The following is a 22,493-nucleotide window of genomic DNA, read 5'->3' as shown; positions in this document are numbered from 1 at the left end:
TGCTTTCTCTGAGAAGGACTTTGCCAACTTCATAATAAGGACGTGCTAGGCCTCAAGCCTCTTTTTCAATAACTAGTGTATAAACAAACACAAAAGAATAATTAATGCAAGAATTAGAGATCATTCTGTTACCCACCCACCTTTGCTAATTGTTAACCCATTAATCTATGTTACCTAGCAGGAGCAAATAAAGCAACAAATAGGTTCGTGCAACATTTAAGACAGAAAAACAAAACATGAGCATACAAAAAATAAGCACATGCCATTAATAAAACAGCCGCATTTAATTCTGACATGACAATAGACAAGATTAATTCATTATTTTTCACATACATACAAATGCAACATAATGCACGTTTATGAGCACACATATTAGTTTCCCGCGTGTCATGATTTTTGCAACTTTTACTCTAGGTTGGTTAATATTTTCACTGCACACTTTATTAATAGTATTATTAATTATGGAAGTTTAACTTCGCGAGTTGAAATTAATTTATTTCTAAATCTCGCTCCATCAAGAGCATTAAGCAGTGGATGCGTAGTGCCGGCACCCCGTGGTGGACACTGCCTGACCAATAACCCAAGAACTCCCAGAGTGGGCAATGCTAGACTGGTACTGTAAGGGGTGGCCTCCATCCAGCTGCTTCCTGTGTCGCTCACTCTTGTAGTGTACACTGCCCTGGGTATAACTTACCTGCCTCATTGACAACACACAGATTGTGCTAGAAACCCATTCCTCTAGTGCCTATTATAAGCATGCTGTAACACAACGGTGAATATGGGGAAATGAGACAAGAGGCAGCTGAAGCTTTCCTTCGAACAGCGCAAATCAGTCAGACACTGTGACGATGACCTAATATATTCCCCGGCCCTTTTGACAGAGGCCTCTGTTGGCCCTGATGGTGACATTCGGCAGATCAACATAGCCTCTCCTCTATCGACACCAAGATGGACTCCCTGTAATATCGTATGGATAGAATGTCTGAAAGGGTGGACAAGCACGCGGAGAGGATCGATATAGTTGAGCGAGGACACGCAAACTGAGATGGAGCGGTGCAAAAACAAATGGAGAAGCTAATGGCGGCAATGAAAGATAAAGCCGAAGACCTTGATGCGCGATCGAGACGAAACTCTGGCAGAGTCCACATCTACTGGCAACATGGAAATATTTGTCGAAAAGTTGCTGGTACAACTGTTGGGCCATGAAATATTCTCCTATGTATTTATCGTTGAGAGAGCACATGGTTCATTGGGCCCACGTCCTCCCCCTGGCACAGTGCCTAGCTCCGTGCTTGCCCGACTACTTAATCACCGGGATAGGGTTGCTGCCCTGCGGTGTGCAAGGGAGCTGAAAGCCCTTCACTACAAAGGCTCTGAACTGTCCATATTCCTGGATTTTACACTGGCTGTAGAAGAAGCTAGGAACATTTTTGGTCCTGTGAAGCGCAAATTGGGAGAACTGCAAGTGGATTATGCAATGTTATTCCCAGCTCAGCCCCGGGTTAACTTTGAAAGCCACTCTAAACTGTACACTGACCCCAATCTGCTGTTGAAGGACCTAAAATAATACAGCGCAGAAAAGGTGACCAGGTCAGCTCCACTAACCTCGGAGGGTGCGGCTCTTTCCGGAGCTGATGATGTAGGGAGTGCGGTGAGATCAGATGAGCCTTCCCCATCACTCTCTTAAGTGCTATATACTCGGCCAAAGTGACCAGTTTGCATTGGACGCTCATCATCATTTGTTAAGTCTGACTTGCACAGTCATGTTATTATTGCTTACATCGTAGCCGCTTTGCTCTATTGTTATGTTTTGAGACAACATGACTTTATGATACCACGTTGGCACTGATACAAATGGGCAGCCCTGCCTAATAAAAACCACCACGGGTCTGGCCGCCGTTGCCTCTGAGTGTATACCACCTGGGTATTATCCACAGGGGAAATATTCGTATGTGGGAGGGTATTTTGCAGAAATGTTGGGGGCGGGTGAGGGAGGGTGTTAAAATGGGCGTATGTCCTTTTTTTTATATGGTGTGGGCGGGCAGCGGGGGTGTTATCCTTGTAACATTTCAGCATTATATGTTCTTCAGCGAGAGTATTACATCACGTGTGGTTATGTCATGGGAGGCCTGTACATTATGTTGCATTGGATAAGCAGTTTGGCACGTGCCTAAGATTGCCAAACATCATGCCACTATCAATTTCATGAATGTTAGGGGTCTCAATGACCAATGAAAAATACGGAAGGTAGTTGCATATCTGTGCAGACACAACCTAGATAGGGCTATACTACAGGTAACACACTTATCCTCTACATCCGGACTGTAATGGCAGAGAAGGATGAAGGGCTCTTGTGTGGCAGCCGGGTTTACGTCGCATGCTAGGGAGGTGCGTATATGGGTCCTCAGACACCCAGGAATACAGATGCAGGCCGTTGACATTGAATTCTGGGGGCAGGTTCATTCTTGCGCTCATGATTGGGATTCATGGGCCTAACTACGACGACACGCAATTTTTTCATTCCCTGCATCATAAAATAATGAAGTATTCACATCTGCCCATACTTTGGGGGAGGGACTTCAATTGTATTCAAAACCCACACTTGGATAGGTCAAGAGGTGCCCCTAGACCCCATCACGTGCAGCCCGAGACATAGCCAGCATTGCACAAGCTGAGGGTTTGCAGGATGTGTGACGTTAGCTTGCCCCTCTGGGCAGGGAATACTCACACTACTCGTCGGCTCATGATATCCACACCAGGATAGACTACTGGTTCGCCTCCAGTATACTTTTCTCATCTATTAGTGACTGCAAACATATGGCCCGCACCCTCTCTGACCATTGCCCTATTTTCTTTAAGCTAGAACTCCCGGCTTTATGCACCATTAGGCAAACTTGGAGATTCCCACAATATTCTCCCCTTGACTTAGTTTTGCGAACGGAACTAGGTACTGTGATAGATAAATTCTTCATTACAAACCTGGGTAGTGTCTCCACAATGTGTTCCATTTGGGAAGCATAAAGGGAATCACGATCTACAAACACTCGGGGTCCTCAAGTGCTTTGCAAAATAAAGGCGACACTGAAGACACTGGAAGATAGATTACAAGAAACAGATGACCCCCTGATACTAGCACAGATCAGGACACTCCTCAATGAATACCACAAGCTAGCAGATGACGAGGTTAAGCACCACAGAAAATACGTTGTGGCTAGGACATATTCGGAGGGGGACCGGTCTGTCTCCACTCTGGTAGCAGCGGTTAGGCCTCATAGGGGAGACAGTCATATTGCTAGTGTATATAACGCAAGTAATGACCTAGTGGACACCACACCGGCCATACTCAAGGCTTTTGCTGATTATTATACAGATCTCCATACCTCAAGGAAGAACACTACCCCTGAATCTGATGATGAATACCTAGCTCACATTGCCAAGACTTGGTTACAAAACAGCGAGAGAGAAAGAGTCATTGGCCCTTTGCGACCCACAGAAATAATAGCCGCGCTTAAGGCGATTAAGGACATGCCTAACAGGAAGGCTCTGGGTGTGGATGGCCTCACAGTTCCCTTTTACAAGGCATGTCAAGATAAAGTGATCCCTCATATAGTAAATTTATTTGAAGAGATGGCTAAAGCTGGAATAATGCCACCTTCGATGAGGGAAGCCACTATAGTTACCCTCCACAAGCCGGGGAACCCTCCGGAAGACTGTTCTTCATGTCACCCGTTATCATTATTAAACACTGATACCAAGCTGTTCGCGAAGGTGTTAGCAAATAGGCTGTCACCCTTGCTCCCTAAAGTAATAGGGCCAGAACAGAAAGGGTTTGTTTCCGGTAGGTCCTTATCCAGCAATCTCCGTACACTGTTTGGCACCATAGCACGTATTAACTCATAGGTTTGGGCTGCAGCCCTGTTCATAGACATTGAAAAAGCTTTTGATTCAGTGGAATGGAGTTTTTTATATGCTGGCGTTGGGGATATCTTTTTGCAATTAGTTGAAGTACTATATTTGCAGCCGCTGGCACAGGTGAAGAAGATAAATGGTATGTTGTCTCGCACTATTGCAATAACTCGGGATACAAGTCAGGGGTGTCCCCTCTTTTGTATGATTTGGTGGCTGAACCTCTAATGTGTGCAATACACGAATATCATGCTTATTGGGGTATACGGTCCTTAAACGTTATTATAGCTGCTTACACAGATGATACTTTACTGTACATTCGGAAACCTGAACATAATTTACTCCGTATATTGCAAGAAGTGGAGCATTTTAGCCCCCACTCAGGATTACATATAAATTGCCATAAATCAATTCTCTTTCCATTAACGGCTGTTACCCCCAGGTATCTGGGAATATAAATTCACAGAGATGCTGAGATAGTCTTATCAGAAAATGATGGGTGTGCAGTGCAGAAACTTACAGAGGCCATAGAAAAATGGATCAAACTGCTGCTATCCCTAATTGGCCGGGTCGCGTTGACAAAAATGGTGGTGCTCCCACGTTTTCTATTCTTATTTACTATTATACCCAGCAGCCTACCACAGTCCTTCTTCCGTACTCTGCGTACCCTGCTGACACGGCTGGTCTGAGCGGGAAAACAGCCTCATATTAAGTGGCATATGCTAACGCAGCCATACTAAGAGGGAGGGCTGAATGCACCTGACATGGAACGGTACTACAGAGCTGCTCAGACCCTACACACCCATGGCTGGATACACGGCCCGCACAATTTTCCACATCACCTTATAGAGAAAAATATGATTTCCCCTATCCCACTTCCTCAAATGTTGACTGGCAGAGCGCGGTGTGCCCCACGCATGATAGATCCAGTCCATTGTACCGGGCATCAACTTGTTAAAATAGCCAGCAAGCACCAGATCAAATCAATATACTCTCCCAAATTGCCGCTGCAATGGTGTGACTGGTTAACATTCAAGGAAGACAGAGCCGTTATGTCCACCCTCGCTTAGTTGGACATACACTACCTTACACTACCTTAGTGATCTGGGAGGGCCCTGCGTGAATTGCTAGATCCAACAATGCAGGAGCCGGAAGGGATACCATCACTGACATAACTATTGCAAACGCAATCCCCTCAACGCTCCATAACGACACTGTATGCACTTTTTTAAAACTCAGGGCGATCCGACCAAGGGAAGGTTTCTGTTGGATTGGGAGGAGGAACTTGGCATAGAAAATACTATGGCACAGTGGACTTGGTGTTTCAATAAAATTAAAACGATATAGTAGACATCGATTGCTCCACGTTAAATATATTCACAGAACAAACTACACGCGGGCAAGGTTATACAGATACGGTTTGAGGAAGGATGATAGATGTATGAGATGCTCTGTTGCGAATGCACATTTTACACACTTGGCTTGGGAATGCCCTGGAATACGTGCATTCTGGAGGGAGATATTCGAAGTGTTGTCTAAAATGTTGGATTATGCATTGCCGGAAAGTGCCGTTGGTTGTTTTGCTGGGATTTGATAAACAGATACCAAAAGGGGTGCACAAGTTATCAGTTATTGGCCTACTACTAGCCAAAAGGAGGGTGGCCATGAGGTGGTTGAGGGGTCTTCTGCCGACTATTGCAGATTGGAAAACGGATTTAGCATATTGCTCCACTCAATCTGATAGTTACAATAAGCTGTTGCCAGTCAGATGTGCGCCTAAAGATATCTGGGGACCATACCGACAATACATGCTGGCTTTGGCAACTATCAACGAGTCTCAAGCTGATTCTGATCGTACGTGGGTGGGTTGAGTGAACCACGGCTCTGGGGCATATGTTACAGTCCTATTGGGCCTGCTACGGGAGAATGTGGTAGTTTAACCCATTATGTGTAGGAATATCCAGCACACGCGCTGTCTGTCACAGAACTATGGGGCATATTATCAAGGACCGGTGTTATATTATCGCCGTTTTATTGGCAGGAAACTGCAGATAAAAGGGCGATAATGGGCTTGATAATACGCCCTTGTTAATTCCCATAGAAGCCCATGTTAACACAAGAACATGGGCTTCTATGGGAATTAACAAGGGCGTATTATCAAGCCCATTATCGCCGTTTTATCGGCAGTTTCCTGCCGATAAAACGGCGATAATTTCAACCCCGATCCTTGATAATATGCCCCTATATACCTTCAATTGTGTAAAAAGATGCCATGCAACTGCATTATTATGTATTTCAGTGCTACTGATCACGTGGTGTAAGCTCCGACTTTACTGCTGAAGTATTTTCATTGATGCTTATGTGTTTTTGTATTGCGGAAAAAAACTAAAGTCTACAAAAAAACAATTGTCCTTTAAGTACCAAAATAGTTTTTTTCTTCAAAGTCTGTTAGGCAGTTGGCTGTAGTCTCCCCGAAAACTGCTAAGTCGCCAAAATATTTTTTTAACGTTTACTAATGTCTTTCCAACCCAGCTCACAAACTGGCAATCGTTTCAATGTTTTGCAACTGGATTTCGGTTGCAAAGCATTGCTAGATGTCATACTTATTTGGTATTTGTGAGGGTTACCTACAAGCCATCTATTCAAAATACCATCAGTAAATTTAAATGACTCCTACAATAATGTTAGTGTATTAAAAAGTCCTATTTTTGTGGTCGTTAACTCTAAATTAGAGTGATTACAACCGCAAAAGTGCTTTGTAAAGCTGGCTGTTAGTTCTAGAAAGAATTATTTGACTAGGTGGTACCTTAACTCTAGAATAAAGAAGGTCCATATGATGCCACTGGATATCACTGCTAAGGAACTCAACCATTACTTGCTATTGAAGATAACATTATGTTGTATTCCTAGAACAGTTCAGTCCACCAAAGTGTATTCTGAAGTGATATTTCAAGAGGTGGTGTGTTTAGTTATTGCCTACTTGTCTTCTTTCAGGCACATGCTGACTCTGGCTTTTCCTCAGAGTTCTATGACGATGCAAACGAGGTATTAAGAGCGGTTAAACATGACAGCTCCTTCAATCTGGGATTTACTTTTGGAATAAGTCCTGCTAAGTCACCCGTCGGCGTCAAGCTTGGGCTCAGCGGTGAAAATGCACGCAGCTCTCTGAGGAACATAACCAAATACGACAGCAAGGTACAGTATGTATGCACTTAGAACACAGCTGTAAATTAAGTCCTGCTCTAACAATGCGAATTGACTGCAATAGTAAAGCGAGTACAGACTGCCAGTGTTCCCTCTACATTATGTTCCACCATATAGAATGAAAGACCTTCGTCTGTCTTATTTCCTTTATAATATTTGAGAGCCTGCAATCCCTGTATAATAGTCTGTCTCTAATTTCCTCATGGCAATCAAGGTGCAATTTCGCTAGTTCACTGTAATAATGAAATGGTGTTGCTGCTCAACTATAATAACTTATCACAGTTTAGTTATGAGGTCATAAACCAACAGCCAAGGTGAAAGGAAGGCCACACAGTTTACACAATTAAAACCAGAACTGACTTTTTGTTCTTATGATCTGTTTTTCTAAAACGAATAACAGAAAGTAGATAATTATGTAACATGATTCTATTTCCCACTCTATCGGTCATTGTGCTAAAGATAGAATCTCTCTGCATGTTTCTAATGATTCTGAGCTGCAGCACTGTTTAATCAGACCTTTATCTGACTTACATTAGAATCATTTTCATATCATTTTGCAGCATATTAAAAACTGCTTATGACTGTGTATAGTTTTGAATTAAGACTCTACAACCATTCTATCCCATGTGACGGAACAGTACAAAAATGCCCACATTTATTAAGATTGTGTGTCGGTTAGTCACTTTTTTGATGTTGCCGGACGCAAATTCTATTTTGGGATTACAAAGGCCTATTGGTGTACAAGGATGGAGCATGGGCGTTTCTGTGTATCCACCCATATATACTTTGAAGCAAACCCATATTTAATAAAGTAAGTCAAATGGATTTGCACCAAAATGGTGCTCCTACCCAAGGTTGGCTGAACAAGCAGAAATATCTTAATTTCTTCTTCTATCTTCCTTTTTGCTTGTGTGGTGCATTCTGTGGAACACATGCAAAGAGGAATAAGTCATGGAACTCCATGTTGATTCACAATATCTTTAAAAAATATAGCGGGGGTATTTTATCGCATGTATCTGATTCAGTGGCATTATTTTCATGGGCTAGGTATGTGTGCACACCGTTGCACCGAAATACTTAGCCATGCAAAATAATGCACTACTAACTGCATGCCACACTGTTCAATAATGTAATACATTCCACAAATAGAACATAAAATATGAAACATTCTACAGATAGGGAAGCAAAGTGTGATTCAGGATTTTTGAGGCATTTTATGAAGGCATGACATGACGGTATGATATATTCAATTAAATGGCAGGGAGGCATAAACTATTTTAATTATAGTAAGATTTCAGCATATGAACTGCGACGAAGTAAAAAAATAAGTTATCAAGTCAGGTGAAGAGAAAATACTATGTGGCTGACATTGATGATTCAACCTTTACCCTTACATGATGTTGGAGATGTGCATTGGTCTATTGATAATCTTGCAGGAAAGTGATTTGATTTAACATTTTCTAAAGCACGTGATTGCCCACATGTGGCTTAATACTATATCCTACAACCGAAGTCCAGCCTTTCTATAACACTGAAATAGCGATAGCTATATGGATGCTGAAAGCAGCCAAGTTTTTAGTGGCTTGTGAAGGCAAAGCAAATTAACCTGACTTTTGAGAGGAAAGGGCAGACCATTCCAAAGCTTACAAGTGAAATGAACAAAAGTGTGACCACCCCATGCCACTTTCTTAATTTAGGGAGTGATCACAGATCTAGAAGTGGGTGATCGGAGTGGCTGATCGCAGTCTAGTACCATCGACATTTATTTTTAAGATACTGTGGTCAGGATCCATGCAGGGCTTTAAATCCCAGACATTGGGGCACATTATGATGGAGGATTTTCCGCAGCCTCCGGGCCGGCGGAAGCGGAAAATCCTCTGCGGCCCCACCAGAGACCCACCGCCACATTAGGATGGCTAGTGGGTCGGCTTACAACCGCGGCGGAAAAGGCCTGATATGGTGGCGGTGTCTCTCAGACACCGTCCACCATATTAGGATGCCTGTATTTCAATGCCTTTACACGGCGGCATGTCCGCCGTGCAAAGGCATACGGATTCTTGTTTGGGGGCCCGTTGCGGGCCCCCAGGGGTGAAGAGTGGGTGGGGGGTGCACATGGGGGGTACCTATGGTACCCCCCTGCATTTGCGTGCACAGAGCGGCAGGCACTGCGCGGTGCCTGCCACTTTGTGCATGCAAATGCAATGCGTGCATTTTTAACATTGCTGCGGGTGCAGCTTGAAGCCGCACCCGCCGCAATGTTAAAAATAGAGGATGTGACCGCCAGGGTGGCGGTCACATCCTAATTTCACAGGAGGGAACTCCGCAGGCCATGCGGTGGTTCCCTCCTACTCAGGGGTCGCCGACGTACGCAAGTCTGTCCACGATATTAATGAGCCCCATAATGTCTTAAAGGCAATTCTTTTCCTGGCAGGGACCCAGTGGAGCACCGCCAATGCAGCCGGATTTAAACATGGGAAGTTTCTTGAACAATCAACAGGCTGTGTTCTGCACCATCTGAAGCTTGTTTAGTGGTCTCTGGTTCATGCCTAAATAAAGGGCAGTACAATAATCAAACCTAAATGTAACTAGGGAGATTACCACTGGCTTTTGCATATAGGGTGGGATAATAGGTAACATTTTCCTTAACATTTTTATAATGAAAAAACATGATGATGGCAATTTGTGAATTTGTTCCACAAATGACAGCTCAGCATCACACACAACTCCTCGATTTTTACCTTCGAAACTGGCAGAGGAGGAAGACCAAGAGACAGGGGCTACCAAGATTAATTCCACAATGTAGCATCTCTCCCAAACAGAAGAAACTTCTGTTTTTTGGGGGTTTAATTTTAAACAGTTGCCTTTCATTTAATTTACAATGGGCTGAATGCATTTATCAATCAATCAATCAGGATACTTCTAAAGTGCACTATTTACCCGTGAGGGTCTCAAGGCGCTGAGAGGAGGGGGGGGGAGAGGGGGGTGCTGCTACTGCTTGAAGAGCCAGGTCTTGACGAGTCTTCTGAAAGGTGTGCAGGTCTTGGGACTGCCGTAGCTGGGTCGGGAGGGTGTTCCAGGTCTTGGCAGCTAGGAAGGAGAAGGATCTGCCACCGTAGGTCGTTCGTTGGATGCGGGGGACGGCGGCGAGGCTGGCGGGGTGGATCTGGGGGGTGGGGGTGTAGAAGCTGAGTCTGCTGTTCAGGTAGGCTGGTCCGGTGTTGTGGAGTGCTTTGTGTGCATGGGGGAGGAGCTTGAAGGTGATCCTCTTGTCGACGGGGAGCCAGTGCAAGTCACTTAGGTGGGGTGATGTGGCTGCGACGAGGGATGTTGAGGATCAGCCAGGCAGAGGCGTTTTGGATGCGTTGCAATCGTTGTAGGTGTTTGGTCGGGATTCCAGTGTAGAGTGCGTTGCCGTAGTCCAGCCTGCTACTGACGAGGGCTTGGGTCACCGTTCTTCTGGTTTCAGTCAGGATCCACTTGTAGATCCTGCGGAGCATGCGGAGGGTGTTGTAGCAAGAGGAGGAGATGGCGTTGACCTGTTACGACATGGAGAGGGAGGAGTCGAGGATGAATCCTAGGTTGCGTGCGTGATCTGTGAGTGTCGGTGCTGATCCCAGTGTGGTCGGCCACCAGGAGTTGTCCCAGGCAGAGGAGGTGGGGCAGAGGATGAGGACCTCCGTCTTGTCCGAGCTCAGTTTCAGACGGCTGCTCCTCATCCACTCAGCGACGGCCTTCATACCCTTGTGGAGGTTGGTTTTGGCGGTGTGCGGGTCCTTGGTGAGGGAGAGGATAAGCTGGGTGTTGTCGGCGTAGGAGATGATGTTCAGGTCGTGCTGGCAGGCCAATTGTGCGAGGGGGACCATGTAGACGTTGAACAGGGTTGGGATGAACCCTGAGGTATGCCGCAGATGATGTCGGTGGCTTCCGATCGGAAGGGTGAGAGGCTGACTCTTTGGAGAGGAAGTACGTGGTCCAGTCCAGGGCCTTTCCCTGGATTCTGGCGTCTTGGAGTCGTGTCCTTAGTGTGCGGTGGCAGACCGTGTCGAAGGCGGCTGACAGGTCCAGGAGGATGAGGGCTGATGTTTCGCCATTGTCTAGTTGATGCCTGATGTCTTCTGTGGCGGCGATGAGAGCTGTTTCGGTGCTGTGGTTTTGTCTGAATTAGAACTGGGATGGGTCTAGGATGTTGTTGTCCTCGAGGTGGCGGGCTAGTTGCATGTTGGCGATTTTCTCGATGACCTTCACTGGGAAAGGGAGCAGGAAGATGGGCCAGAAGTTCTTGAGGTCCTTGGGGTCTGCCTTGGGCTTCTTGAGGAGGGCGTTGATTTCTGCGTGCTTCCAGCTTTCCAGGAATGTCGCTGTCTCGAAGGAGATGTTGATGATCTTCCGTAGTTGGGGTGCGATGGTTGTGTCTGCTTTGTTGAATACGTGGTGTGGGCAGGGATCTGATGGTGATCCTGAGTGGATGGAGTTCATGAACTTGCGTGTCTCTTCGTCGTTGACATAGGACCAGGAGGTCAGGCGGTTAGTGCCGGTGGTGTTCGTGGGGGTGAAGTCTGCCGAGGTCGGGGCGGTCGGGGTGTTGAAGCTGTCGTGGATGCCAGCGATGTTGTGATGGAAGAAGGTGGTCAGTGAGTCTCACAGATCTTGCGAGGGTGGGATGTCGTTGGTGTTGGCGCTGGGGTTGGCGAGTTCCTTCACTATGCTGAATAGCTCTTTGCTGTCGTGTGTGTTATTGTCCAGGCGGGCTTTAAAGGAGGATCTCTTGGCTGTTCTGATGAGTTGGTGGTGCCTGCGGGTGGCGTCCTTGTGGGCTGCGTGGCTGTCCGGTGTGCGGTCGTGTATCCATTTCTTCTCCAGTTTCCGACAAGTGCGTTTGGAGGTCTGGAGCTCTTCAGTAAACCAGGTGGCTTTCTTGTTGGTGTGATTGTAGGAGGGTTTCTTGAGCAGGGTGAGGGTGTTGGCGCAGTCTTCGATCCACTATCTGAGGTTGCGGGCAGCGGTGTTTGGGTTGGTGGGGTCAGTGGGAGGGTCTGGGAGAGGGTGGAGGTCAGCTGGTCTTCGGTGACTTTGCTCCAGCAGCAGCGGAGTAGCTGTTGGGTGCGGTGGTTTGTGGTTGTTTTCTTGAAGGTGAAATGGATGCAGCGGTGGTCGATCCGGTGGTGTGGTTGAAGGTGACATGGGAGCTTGTGGAGAAAATGGGGCCAAGCGTGTGACCGGCGGCATGGGTGGGTTTGATTACGAGTTGTTTGAGGCCAAGGTTGGCGAGGTTGTCAAATCAGGGTGGTGGAGTTTGCGTTGTTGTTGTTCTTGAGGTGGAAGTTCAGGTCCCCGAGGAGGATGTAGTCCATAGAGGGGAGTGCGTGGGTGCTGGCGAGGTCGGCGATGGAGTCGCTGAACAGGGCCTGGGGTCTGGGGGGTCTGTAGACGAGTGTTCCTCTGAGGGTGGTGTTGGGGTTGGTGTGGATGCGGAAGTGCAGGTGTTCGACTGTGTTGAGGGTGTCGTCTGCGTGGGGGTAGACCTAGAGTGTAGACTTGTGGACGATGGCTAAGCCTCCTCCAGTTCCATTGGTGCGATCCCTGCGGGTGATCTCGTAGCCGTCTGGGATGGGTATGGCAATGTCAGGTGCCGAGGAGTTGTTCCACCAGATTTCGGTCAGGAAGGCGACATCTGGGGTGGAGGTGTCGAGCAGGTCCCAGAGCTCGGCGGCGTGTTTGCATGCGGAGCGGGTGTTGAGGAGTATGCAGCGAAGGTTGTTGGGTCCGGTCCTTGGGGGTTTGGTGGATCTGTCGCAGGTGAAGTTGCAGGTGTGGCAGGAGAAGGGTCCGTGGGTGTGTTTCGGGGCGGCTTGGAAGCAGTGGTGGTCTCGGCCAGTGTTGAGAGCACGGTGGGTGGTGGCGTCATATTGTAGTCTGGCGTCATGGCGTGTGCGGGGTCCAGGGGTTCTAGCGCTGGGCGCGGTCCAGGCGCAGACGGGCGCAGACGGGTTTGCCTCTGGCGCGCCTCCGGCGCACTCGCTGTGCGTGGACGCCATTTAAGGCGTGGAGGAAAGGAGGATCAGCTGGGAGGCGGAAGCGGAGTGGCGAATGGGATGCAAGGGGGCGGGGCCGCAGGGGCTCAGCGGCGGGAACGGTGGGATACAGAAGGAAAAAAGTGGGGAGGGAGGGAGAGAAAACCCGACGGCAATGGAGCAAAAACAGGGTTAAAAAACAAGCACAATGAAAACAAAAAGGACACAAATTTATTCGACCAGAAACAGAGACAGTGAATCACTCACACAAGGGGAACAGCAGCAGTCAGCACCAGTCAGGGGGACAGCAGGCAAGAACTCACGCACAGAGCAGCAGCGGGGGGAGAGGCGTTGGAACACAGGTGGAGCTGTGCGGCAGGTGGGGAGAGGCCTGGCCTGAACAGGGTCAAGGGCGCTCTCACTGCCGCACACCGGCCGCCATTTAAGGCGTGGAGGGAGGTAGGATCAGCTGGGAGGCGGGAGCGGGGTGGCGAATGGGATGCAAGGGGGCAGGGCCGCAGGGGAGCAGCAGCGGGAACGGCTGGGATACAGAAGGAAAAAGGGGGGGAGGGAGGGGGAAAACATGACGGCAATGGAGCAAAAAACTGGGTTAAAAAACAAGCACAGTGAAAATAAACAGGACACAAATGTATTGGACTAGAAACAGAGACAGTGAATCACTCACACCAGGGCAACAGCAGCAATCAGTGCCGGTCAGGGGGACAGCAGGCAAGAACTCACGCACAAAGAAGCAGTGGGGGGAGAGGCGCTGGAACACAGGTGAAGCTGTGCGGCAGGTGGGGAGTGGCCTGGCCTGAACCGATCTGCAACTTCTTTGACAGTGCTTGGAATTGACACTGCGATCTGCGTGTCATCAGCATACGCTATAGTGGCAAAGTCGAAAGACAGAATACGTTTGGCTAAAGGAGCCGCATAAATATTAAATAGCACAGGACTGTGAGATGACTCCTGGGGGATTACGCAAGGCTGTGTAAAAGATTTTGAGTTAAACTCCCCAAAGGCCACACTTTGCTCATGATCTCCTAAAAAGGAAGAAAGAAGGTCAAGAACATATTCTGTAATCCCAATTGCTGATAACCACTCCAGAAGGACTGTATGTCTCACTGTACCGAAGGCTGCGGAAAGGTCCAAAAGGACCAGCCCTCCCACCATTATTTATAATAAGTCTAATCTCTTCTGAGACTGCAACTGAGGCAGTCTATGTATTGTGGCCTCACAGTGAATTGTTATTTGGGGTGGACACCTCAAAGGATAAGGCCACTATCTTCTAGAGTTCACAAAAATTAACTAAAATAAATCAGTGCTCAATCCTTCAGAACATGACACAAAGCATTCAGGTGTAATTCAAAGGCAATTTGTAAAGTATTCAAGCAGTGCATAAAAAGTAGAAAAAGTCACATAACACAAAGTAAAACTCGACTCTTAAAATATGGTGAAATGTTAATAAGTACAATAAGACGAATAGGACCAATATAATAAAAATTCTATAAGGGTGACCGGAATAATGGTTTAAAGAATTATAATGAAAAGCCATCAAGAAAAATAAAGCTCAAATGTAAATCAATGGCTGTGGTAGACCAGGACCAAGGTGGAATTTCAGGCTGACTGATATGAAGCCCTGGCAGATATGTCAAGTGAATTGGTCCTGGTGAATATCTAGAAATCACAAAGCTCATAAAAGTTTTTAAGTACTACTTCAGAAAGGGACTTAGTCACCTTCTTGTATAATGTTTTTTAAAAATGTCTTCTAAATCCCAATGCAGATTAGGACTTTGTGTCACTTTTTGAGAATAAAAATCCTTTTTTTGCTGGGCTTTATCCGCTCTAAACCCCCTCATTTGCGCATTTCTCATGTCTCTCCTCTTTGAAATCTAGGTCCTAGCGTGGGTACACACAGTGGTAGTGTAACCAGGCACTGTACGAATTGACTTATTATTTTTATTATTAATAATATTATTATTATTATTATTATTATTATTATTATTATTATTATTATTATTATTTATAAATGAATTGACATTTAAAACCCTTCCTTACTGGTAAAGTCAGATTTTTAGTGACAATTTGGAAAATGCAACTTTGAAAAAGTTTGCATATTCTTGTCCTATCCATATGGTGCCTGCAGTCTGTAGCCTGGGTCGCATGCATGGGTATAGTTTGGGACAAACGATGGGCTTGGTGTTGTTAGGATGCGCCATCCTGTAAAGATGGGAGGGTAGGGGTGTTCTCTTCCTCACTTACATTTTGCAGGACCTGCTTCAGTGCGCACATAAAGAACGTCACTCTATTCTATTGTCACCTTATAACCCTTGGAGCCTGGGCAGGGGAAGGAAGGGAATTCTAGAGCCAGAGGAGAAAGAAAGTCTAGAAAAGTCTCCCACTTCAAAGCTGACCCCAGGAATAAATATTGCAACCACAGACCAACTCTTCAGTATGCTCCTGGACCTGTGGGCACTACAGGAGAAGGACTGCCCTGCTACTAGAAGACTGTCTGATGCTTGAGGCCTGTCCTGCTCAATGAGAAAGAAGACTGGACCTGGTCCCTTCAACCCAGGCTACTTGAGTGACTCCAATAGTAATCTGGCTGACCTCCTGTTCTGAGCTGCAAGGACAGAACAGACTTCTGACCAACACCTTCATTGAAACATATGCAGAGTGACACATCTCAATTCAAGTAGTTGCATCGCCAATTCCAGACTTGTGACTTCAAAGGAACTAAAGTAGTGTTTTGCACCTCTACACCAGACTTAACCAGCACTGTTCAAGTATGATGTATCTTGACGCACATTTCCCAAAGCAGCCCCAGACTGGTGGCTTCATTAACCTGACGCAGCCTGACCCATCTCAATAGCAGCCTTTCACTTCTGCTTGGCGGCTTCAACAGCACCGACCCAGGTCAATGCTTCTTGAAGCAGACCCACACATTGCAGCTCCTGCTTGATGGTTTCTCTATGCAGCATGGCTCAGGCCAGCATTGAAAGTGCCTCTAGATTCCAAAGACTCAGGGTTGTATCTTAGCATGCCAAACGTGGTCCTGTGCCTGGCCTGCATTCTATTGCAGTTGACCCGAACTTTGTCTTGGTCCAGCATGACCAGATAACCATAGTTGGCACTATTTGGTTCTAAGCATTAGTTTCCCTAAAATCTTTGAAATTGAATAACTCCTGGTTCTATCGATTTTATTTTTGTCGTTTGGTGTCAGTTTATATATATTACAATATGCTTAATTTTTCTAAATTGATTAGGGTGTTTTTTGTGTTGTGTTTTAACTGTATTACTGTTTGAATGCTGTATAAATACTTTGCATATTGGTTCTAAGTTAACCCTTACTGCATTGTGCCAAGCTACAAGAGGGTTAAGCCCAGGTTAATTTAGTGGCTTTTGTTGTTCACCCTGACGAGAGTAGTGGGAGCTTGCAAAGGATTTACAACCAAAAACCCAATTTCGCATAGCTCCAATATGTCTGCCTGGCAAATTCCTAGCACAGTACTTTCTAAAACTAGGTGTCCAACAGCTGTAGAGCTAGTAAAAGCTATTTCCCTGCGCAACACAGTGAAGCAGGTGCAGCTACGTGCTTGTGTCTGGCAGCTGGGAGTCACTGGGACGGTTCTCCAGTGGATCACTTCCTTTTTGGAGGATCGATCTCAAAGGGTCCAATTAGGAGACTGCATGTCCAGGCAGGGTAATCTTTGCTGGGGGGTTCCGCAGGGTTCTGCGCTGTCCCCTTTGCTCTTCAACATTTACCTTCAACCCCTAATTGACACTCTGGCAAAAGCAGATTGTCAGGTGTTTCACTAAGCAGACGACACTTAGTTACTAGTGCGTATTGGCAATTCCCCTGACTCACAGCATAATGTCCAGAATATTCTCTGGTTCACCATGAACTGGATCACCTCTAACTCTCTGAAAGTGAACCCAGACAAAACTAAAGTACTGGTTCTTACCTCAGGGGTCTCCCCCTGGTCCAACATTTTCTGGCCCCAAGAGCTGGTCACTACTCCAAAACATGTGCCAGCCGTGAAGATTTTGGGCATTAGGTTGGACACTGGACTGACCCTAAAGACCCAGTTGTCTGCCGTAGTGGGAAGCTGTATCGGACTAATGTGGCAACTCTGGAAATTGTCAACCCTGTTGTCACCCGCTACAATGCAGATGGTGGTGACTGCATTAATCTTATCCCGCCTTGATTACTGCAATGCAGTCTACATTGGTCTCTTGCGGAAACTCCAAGTGGTCATGAATTACGCAGCAAGGTTGATCTACAGATTGCCTCGAAGAGCGCATGCCACCCCCTGTTGCAACAGCTGCATTGGTTACCCATTAAGCTTAGGTTTAGTTTCAAGGGTCTGTGCATTGCACATAAATCCCAGTTTGGCGAACCACCCAAATACATTGAAGACCGCTTGATGCCCTGTGAGCCTGGACGCCACTTTCGTTTGTCGCTGGCTAGTTTCCTTGCATGCCCACGTTTCAATAGAGCCATTTTAGGAGGCTGTGCTTTTCAGTTACCGTCCCCCAGATTTGGAACAAGCTACGGATGGTATGCGTAAGGAAGCCAGACTACTTCCGTTCCGGAGGAGACTCAAGACTACGCTGTTCACAGAGGCGTTTGGTCATGCCTACACCGCTCCATGTTAAGTTTAGCTGCGTGAAAGGACTCTGGATTGTCTGACCCATGCTGTAGCGCTTAGAGACCTTTGGTGATTAGCGCTTTACAAATGCAATTTAACATAACATAACAAATGTCTCAGTAGCTCGTTGCCAATGTGATCATACAAAGAGGTGAGTCCCATTTCATACTTTTTTGTGATTCATTGCTTCACACTGCTGTCCTTCTTATTTAATTTATTAATTCTGATTGGATGGCCAGCCATGCTTTCATCCTTTCATTCAGCAAAATACCAATGCTCCAAGCCAGCACAGATGTTGTCACGAATTATGTATACTGGCCCCTTGCAAATTAATGTACCCAGTCAATGTTTGCTTTCTCTGATGCCCTCAGTGTAAGTATTCTGGACAACAATTAATTAGTTCAGTCACCATCCTGCATTTTTTTCAAATTAGTTCAGTGACCATCCTGCATTTCTTCCTGCTATAACTGCATCAATATTTTATAGAATCAACACCATATATTCAACAGAGTGAACCTTATATTCGAAATTCAATTTGGACTATCATTAGTAATTCTTCTTTCACCAGATAGTGCATGTTCAAGTATTAAATACTCATTCATCTTACTACAGTTTGCTGCCTAGATTGAGCTCTAATTTTAGTTAGGGGGTACTTGAGCACACTGACCTGGGTGTTGCGGGGGAGAGCCAAGGAGCAGCGCTTCTCTCCCACGGTCTTTACCGCTGCCGTCTGCAGCCTCTTTGCCGATTCCTGCACCCTGATGCCCATCTTGCTACCCAGCCCACGGAGGAACGGGAACTACATCCCCCAGCGGCCCCTTCGCGACCGGAAGTTGCGCATGCCCTGTCCCGCCCCCGGAGGTGCTCTTAGTACAGCGAGAGCCCCCGCGTCGCGGGACGCGCGCGGGCAGCGCCAGGCAAAGTCCGGGCAAAGGGCGGGCCCTCTGTGGCCCTCAGAGGCACGAGGAGGACGGGACGGGGCCACCCCCCTTGACTCCATCACACTGCCAAGGTAAAAACGTTATCTCCCTGACATTCTGGCATGGGATTACCCACTGGACTTTAATTTCCTAATACCCTCATAATTTCTTGCGGCCGTGTTATAGCCTAACATTGCACATCCCACAATGACTCACAAGGGAGTGACCAATAAATCCACCAGCCGGAGAGGGCTGCACTCAGGGTCACAGGTTCTTTGTAGGCCATCTCCGCCCACCGCCCTAATGAATGAACCTGCCAAGACTAGCATATCCACCAAACAACCGTCCGATCCAACGAATGGTATAGTGCAACAACTCTCGCTGTTGTACGAGTTAAATTCCCTCTGCAAAACAAGGTATGCCACTGTAGAACCCAGAAATAAAACTAAAAGTCCCTCCCCTTGCCCCGCTAAAAGAACCAGTATGTCAGCCCCAATCGCTGACCCTCTGGTACATCTTCCCCAACCCAATGTTAATACACCAAACACAGTTTTTCCCCAGTCCTCATCTAGCAAAAGGAAGTGGGATGGGGTCAAGCCCACAGGGAACAAATCAAAACAACAAAAACTGTGTTTTAGCTCCCCACTCACTGCTACTAACCCCTTTCCAAAACTGGAAGAAAAAATAGACCAATTGGTAACATCCTTCAATTCGGACCTTTTGTCCCACATTGAACAATTGGTTAGCTCACTCATTTCTCCCCTGGTTGGCAAAATGTCCACCCTAGAGGATAGGTTGCTGGGAATAGAGAAATGTATCAAGGCCAACCAAATTCGTACTGAAAAATCTGTAACATCAATCTGTCCCAACCCACCTGGTACAAGCAGTAACAATCAAACTCACCTCCTAGTCCCCACCCTTCCACCCCCTAATGCCCCTAAAGTTAACCCCAAATCCGGCCCTTTATAATATACTGCTACAAGAGTAGAGCCTAACAATACAACACACATACAGCTACCTCCGGAGGCTGCACCCTTTGTGTGTGTTCTTGCGGGAGTCCCAGCACTCAAACGTGGAAAAACTGAGCGGGAACAAGACTTACTCAACAAAGCCACGCACTGGTTAACTAAAAACAGGCCCCTGCCCCTAGGTTTGGACGGTACCATCATGTCTGTTAGAAGGGTGGGCTGGCTAGGCCCCCTAAAAAAGATATTGACGGTGGCCTTGTTTTAATAAACTTTAGAAGCTGCTCAGTCGTTCCCTACCTGCGAACTTTGTACTCCCCGTGAAGGTGTTGGCCCTATATCCGTCTGGGACCTACGTGACTTTTACCCAAGCATGGTATATACCGCTCACCCAAAACCAAGGGCAGAGTCAGCACACCCGAAGGGCAGAAATACCAGTGCACTCTGTGGCCATGGCTTGTCCGCCTTCAATTTCCCCGTAACAATGTACATTGGCCATGGGTATGGAAAATCATGAATTCTACTATGAAACAAAGGAACTTATTCATGCTGCATAGACAAATGTTTTATCTTCTTGCCATTCTGTCCTTTTGTATGTAAGTTTTGTCATGAGTGTTTTTAAATGTATGCTTTTATGATTTTAACCAAAAATCGAATAAAGCTGAACCGGACTGAACTAGTAATCAACATTCACTGCTCAACACTGCACACATTTTTCTCTGTAATGAATGTGTGATGCTAACGATTACAGTGTTTTCTTCCTATTAAAACTTTCATATTAGGCGTACATGATTTGTTTTCTTTGAAATTTGCATTATTTAGGAGTCAACCATCTATACTCTTTTCAATGCAGTCTTGAGGATGGTCTCATTTATTCATTATAACAGACCGAAACGCTGACACTGTTTCCACTTTTAATCAGTAAGAGTGGAAGATCATACACATGTTGAATGCAATTTGAATACACCAATATAATTTCCTTACATGTATGTATGATTTTTACTGGTGAGTGTACCACAGTTTGATGTACTTGCTGTTTGTTTTGATTCAATCCTGCAGCTAATTCACTAAATGTGTTTGCATTTGTACGCCTATTGCTCTAATTTTCGTTTTTTAAAACATTATTCATCAATTGATCCAATCTACATGCCTAAACATGTAGGCACAAAAAATCCTGTTAAAAAATAACTCTCTTGTAGACCATTTACCTTAGTATAGACTAAAATAGAACTACAGCTCTCCTCTGAGGCAAGTACCGCCCACTCAGGACGGATTATTCACGCCAAGATGTAAAAGGGAGATCTTATTGGTATGTACACAAGGCTTTGCCTGTCCTGCCATTGTGCCATGTCGAAGCATTCTGCAGGATTGTTTTGGCAAGAATCTTCTGCTAAACAACTTATTGAGTCTTTACACTGTTCCCTTCTGACAGGAGAAATCAAATGTCTCTCGGGTGGGCCTGTTGTCTGCAGAGAGCTTAGATATGTAAGCTGGACAACAAAGCAATTACTTTCCTGGCAGAGTAGCACAAAGCATCAATACCAATAAGACTCGCTCAGGGAAATATGGCAATTATATAAGGGCATGACCCAGGAAATGATAGCAAAGTACACCTCATGATTCGACGCTTCTTCGGTCACAGTGCTACTTGTGTGCAGATTCCAGGCTAACAGCAGTCTTCCTCAGTCAACCTGAACCTGATTAATCATAACTTTTGAAGAGCTTTTTACCACAGGGCTCTCATCAGGAGGCCACTGCAGCTTGCACCACGCATTGCCCTTGCCATGCTGCCAATGAGGCTTACAACACAACTGCTACCATCACACTCTATAAAGCGTGCCAATTTGGACTATTGCAGATCCCCAAAGCTATGGGAGGGGCTTGGGGCCAAATCAGCCAGACAGTGCCACCTTATGGCAGACTGTCACCAGCACCGGTGTTGAAAATAAAGAGCGGGTGCCGAGCACCCGAAACCAACATCTCGAATTGAGCACTGCTGCAGCCTAATGACTTTAGAGGTAACAACTCAAATCATTAAAATAATTAAAATGAGAGGTAACAGCCCAAATGATAAAAAAAAATAGATTACTGTAGGGGAGCCTTGATGAGTGCATCTTACACTGGAGCAAAAGTCCAAAAACCGGAAACCTGTTAGCAAAAATTTAGATCACACTTCCTTACAATAATGAATCTTCTCCCTGATCCAGGACCCAAATGATACAAAATATATGTAATTTAATTTCATTTTTGTTTTTTTTGCAACTTGACTATATTTTTATTTAGAACATGTATTCCATTTCCACATCTTTTGGCAACAATTTGTGCCCTGTGATTAACTAAATAATCACCATACTCCTTTGACACACCCAGTTCATAAGCTATAACAAATGCAAACTATGTAAAATACTATTCCACCTTCTGTATCTTCATAATGTAATGCAATCTAAACTCCCACTTGCGACGGCTGGTTCTCGCTGACAACGCTTAGAGACCAGATGGTGATAACGCGCTTAACAAATGACAAATGACAATTAATGTGATGCATGATACTGCTAATGTACAAAAACAACACTGTTGCTACTGAGAAAGACTGAACAAAGAGCATGCACTGTAGTAGTAATAGTGACAAATGGTTAAATGCTCCCTCTGAAAATGCGACTGCCTATTTGAATGCATATTTCTATTGCAACTCCACCAGAGGACCATGAGCAATAACACTGGGGTTATTCAGGGGCTAGAACCCAATTCTTTACAGCAAACAATTGCTAAAACTGATATGATCTTTATCTGACATTGCCTGTTTCTCACTCACACAGTAATTGCATCAGAAGAACT

The 22,493-nt window shown here is 45.9% G+C and overlaps 1 protein-coding gene across 1 annotated transcript in view; it reads left to right on the top strand.

Annotated features, from left to right (window-relative positions):
• C8A (complement C8 alpha chain) overlaps window positions 1–22,493 on the top strand; it is a 438,546-nt gene that overhangs the window by 205,816 nt on the left and 210,237 nt on the right. Inside the window, exon 6 of the mRNA XM_078670076.1 lies at window positions 6,901–7,101. Coding sequence (XP_078526202.1) covers window positions 6,901–7,101 — 201 coding nt within the window. The remainder of the gene's footprint in view (window positions 1–6,900; window positions 7,102–22,493) is intronic.

The sequence above is a fragment of the Lissotriton helveticus genome, chromosome 1_2 (assembly GCF_964261635.1).
Source record: "Lissotriton helveticus chromosome 1_2, aLisHel1.1, whole genome shotgun sequence".
Lineage (NCBI taxonomy): Eukaryota > Metazoa > Chordata > Amphibia > Caudata > Salamandridae > Lissotriton > Lissotriton helveticus.
Note: the sequence above shows the minus strand (reverse complement) of the source record. Positions and strands in the feature narration are given on the sequence as shown.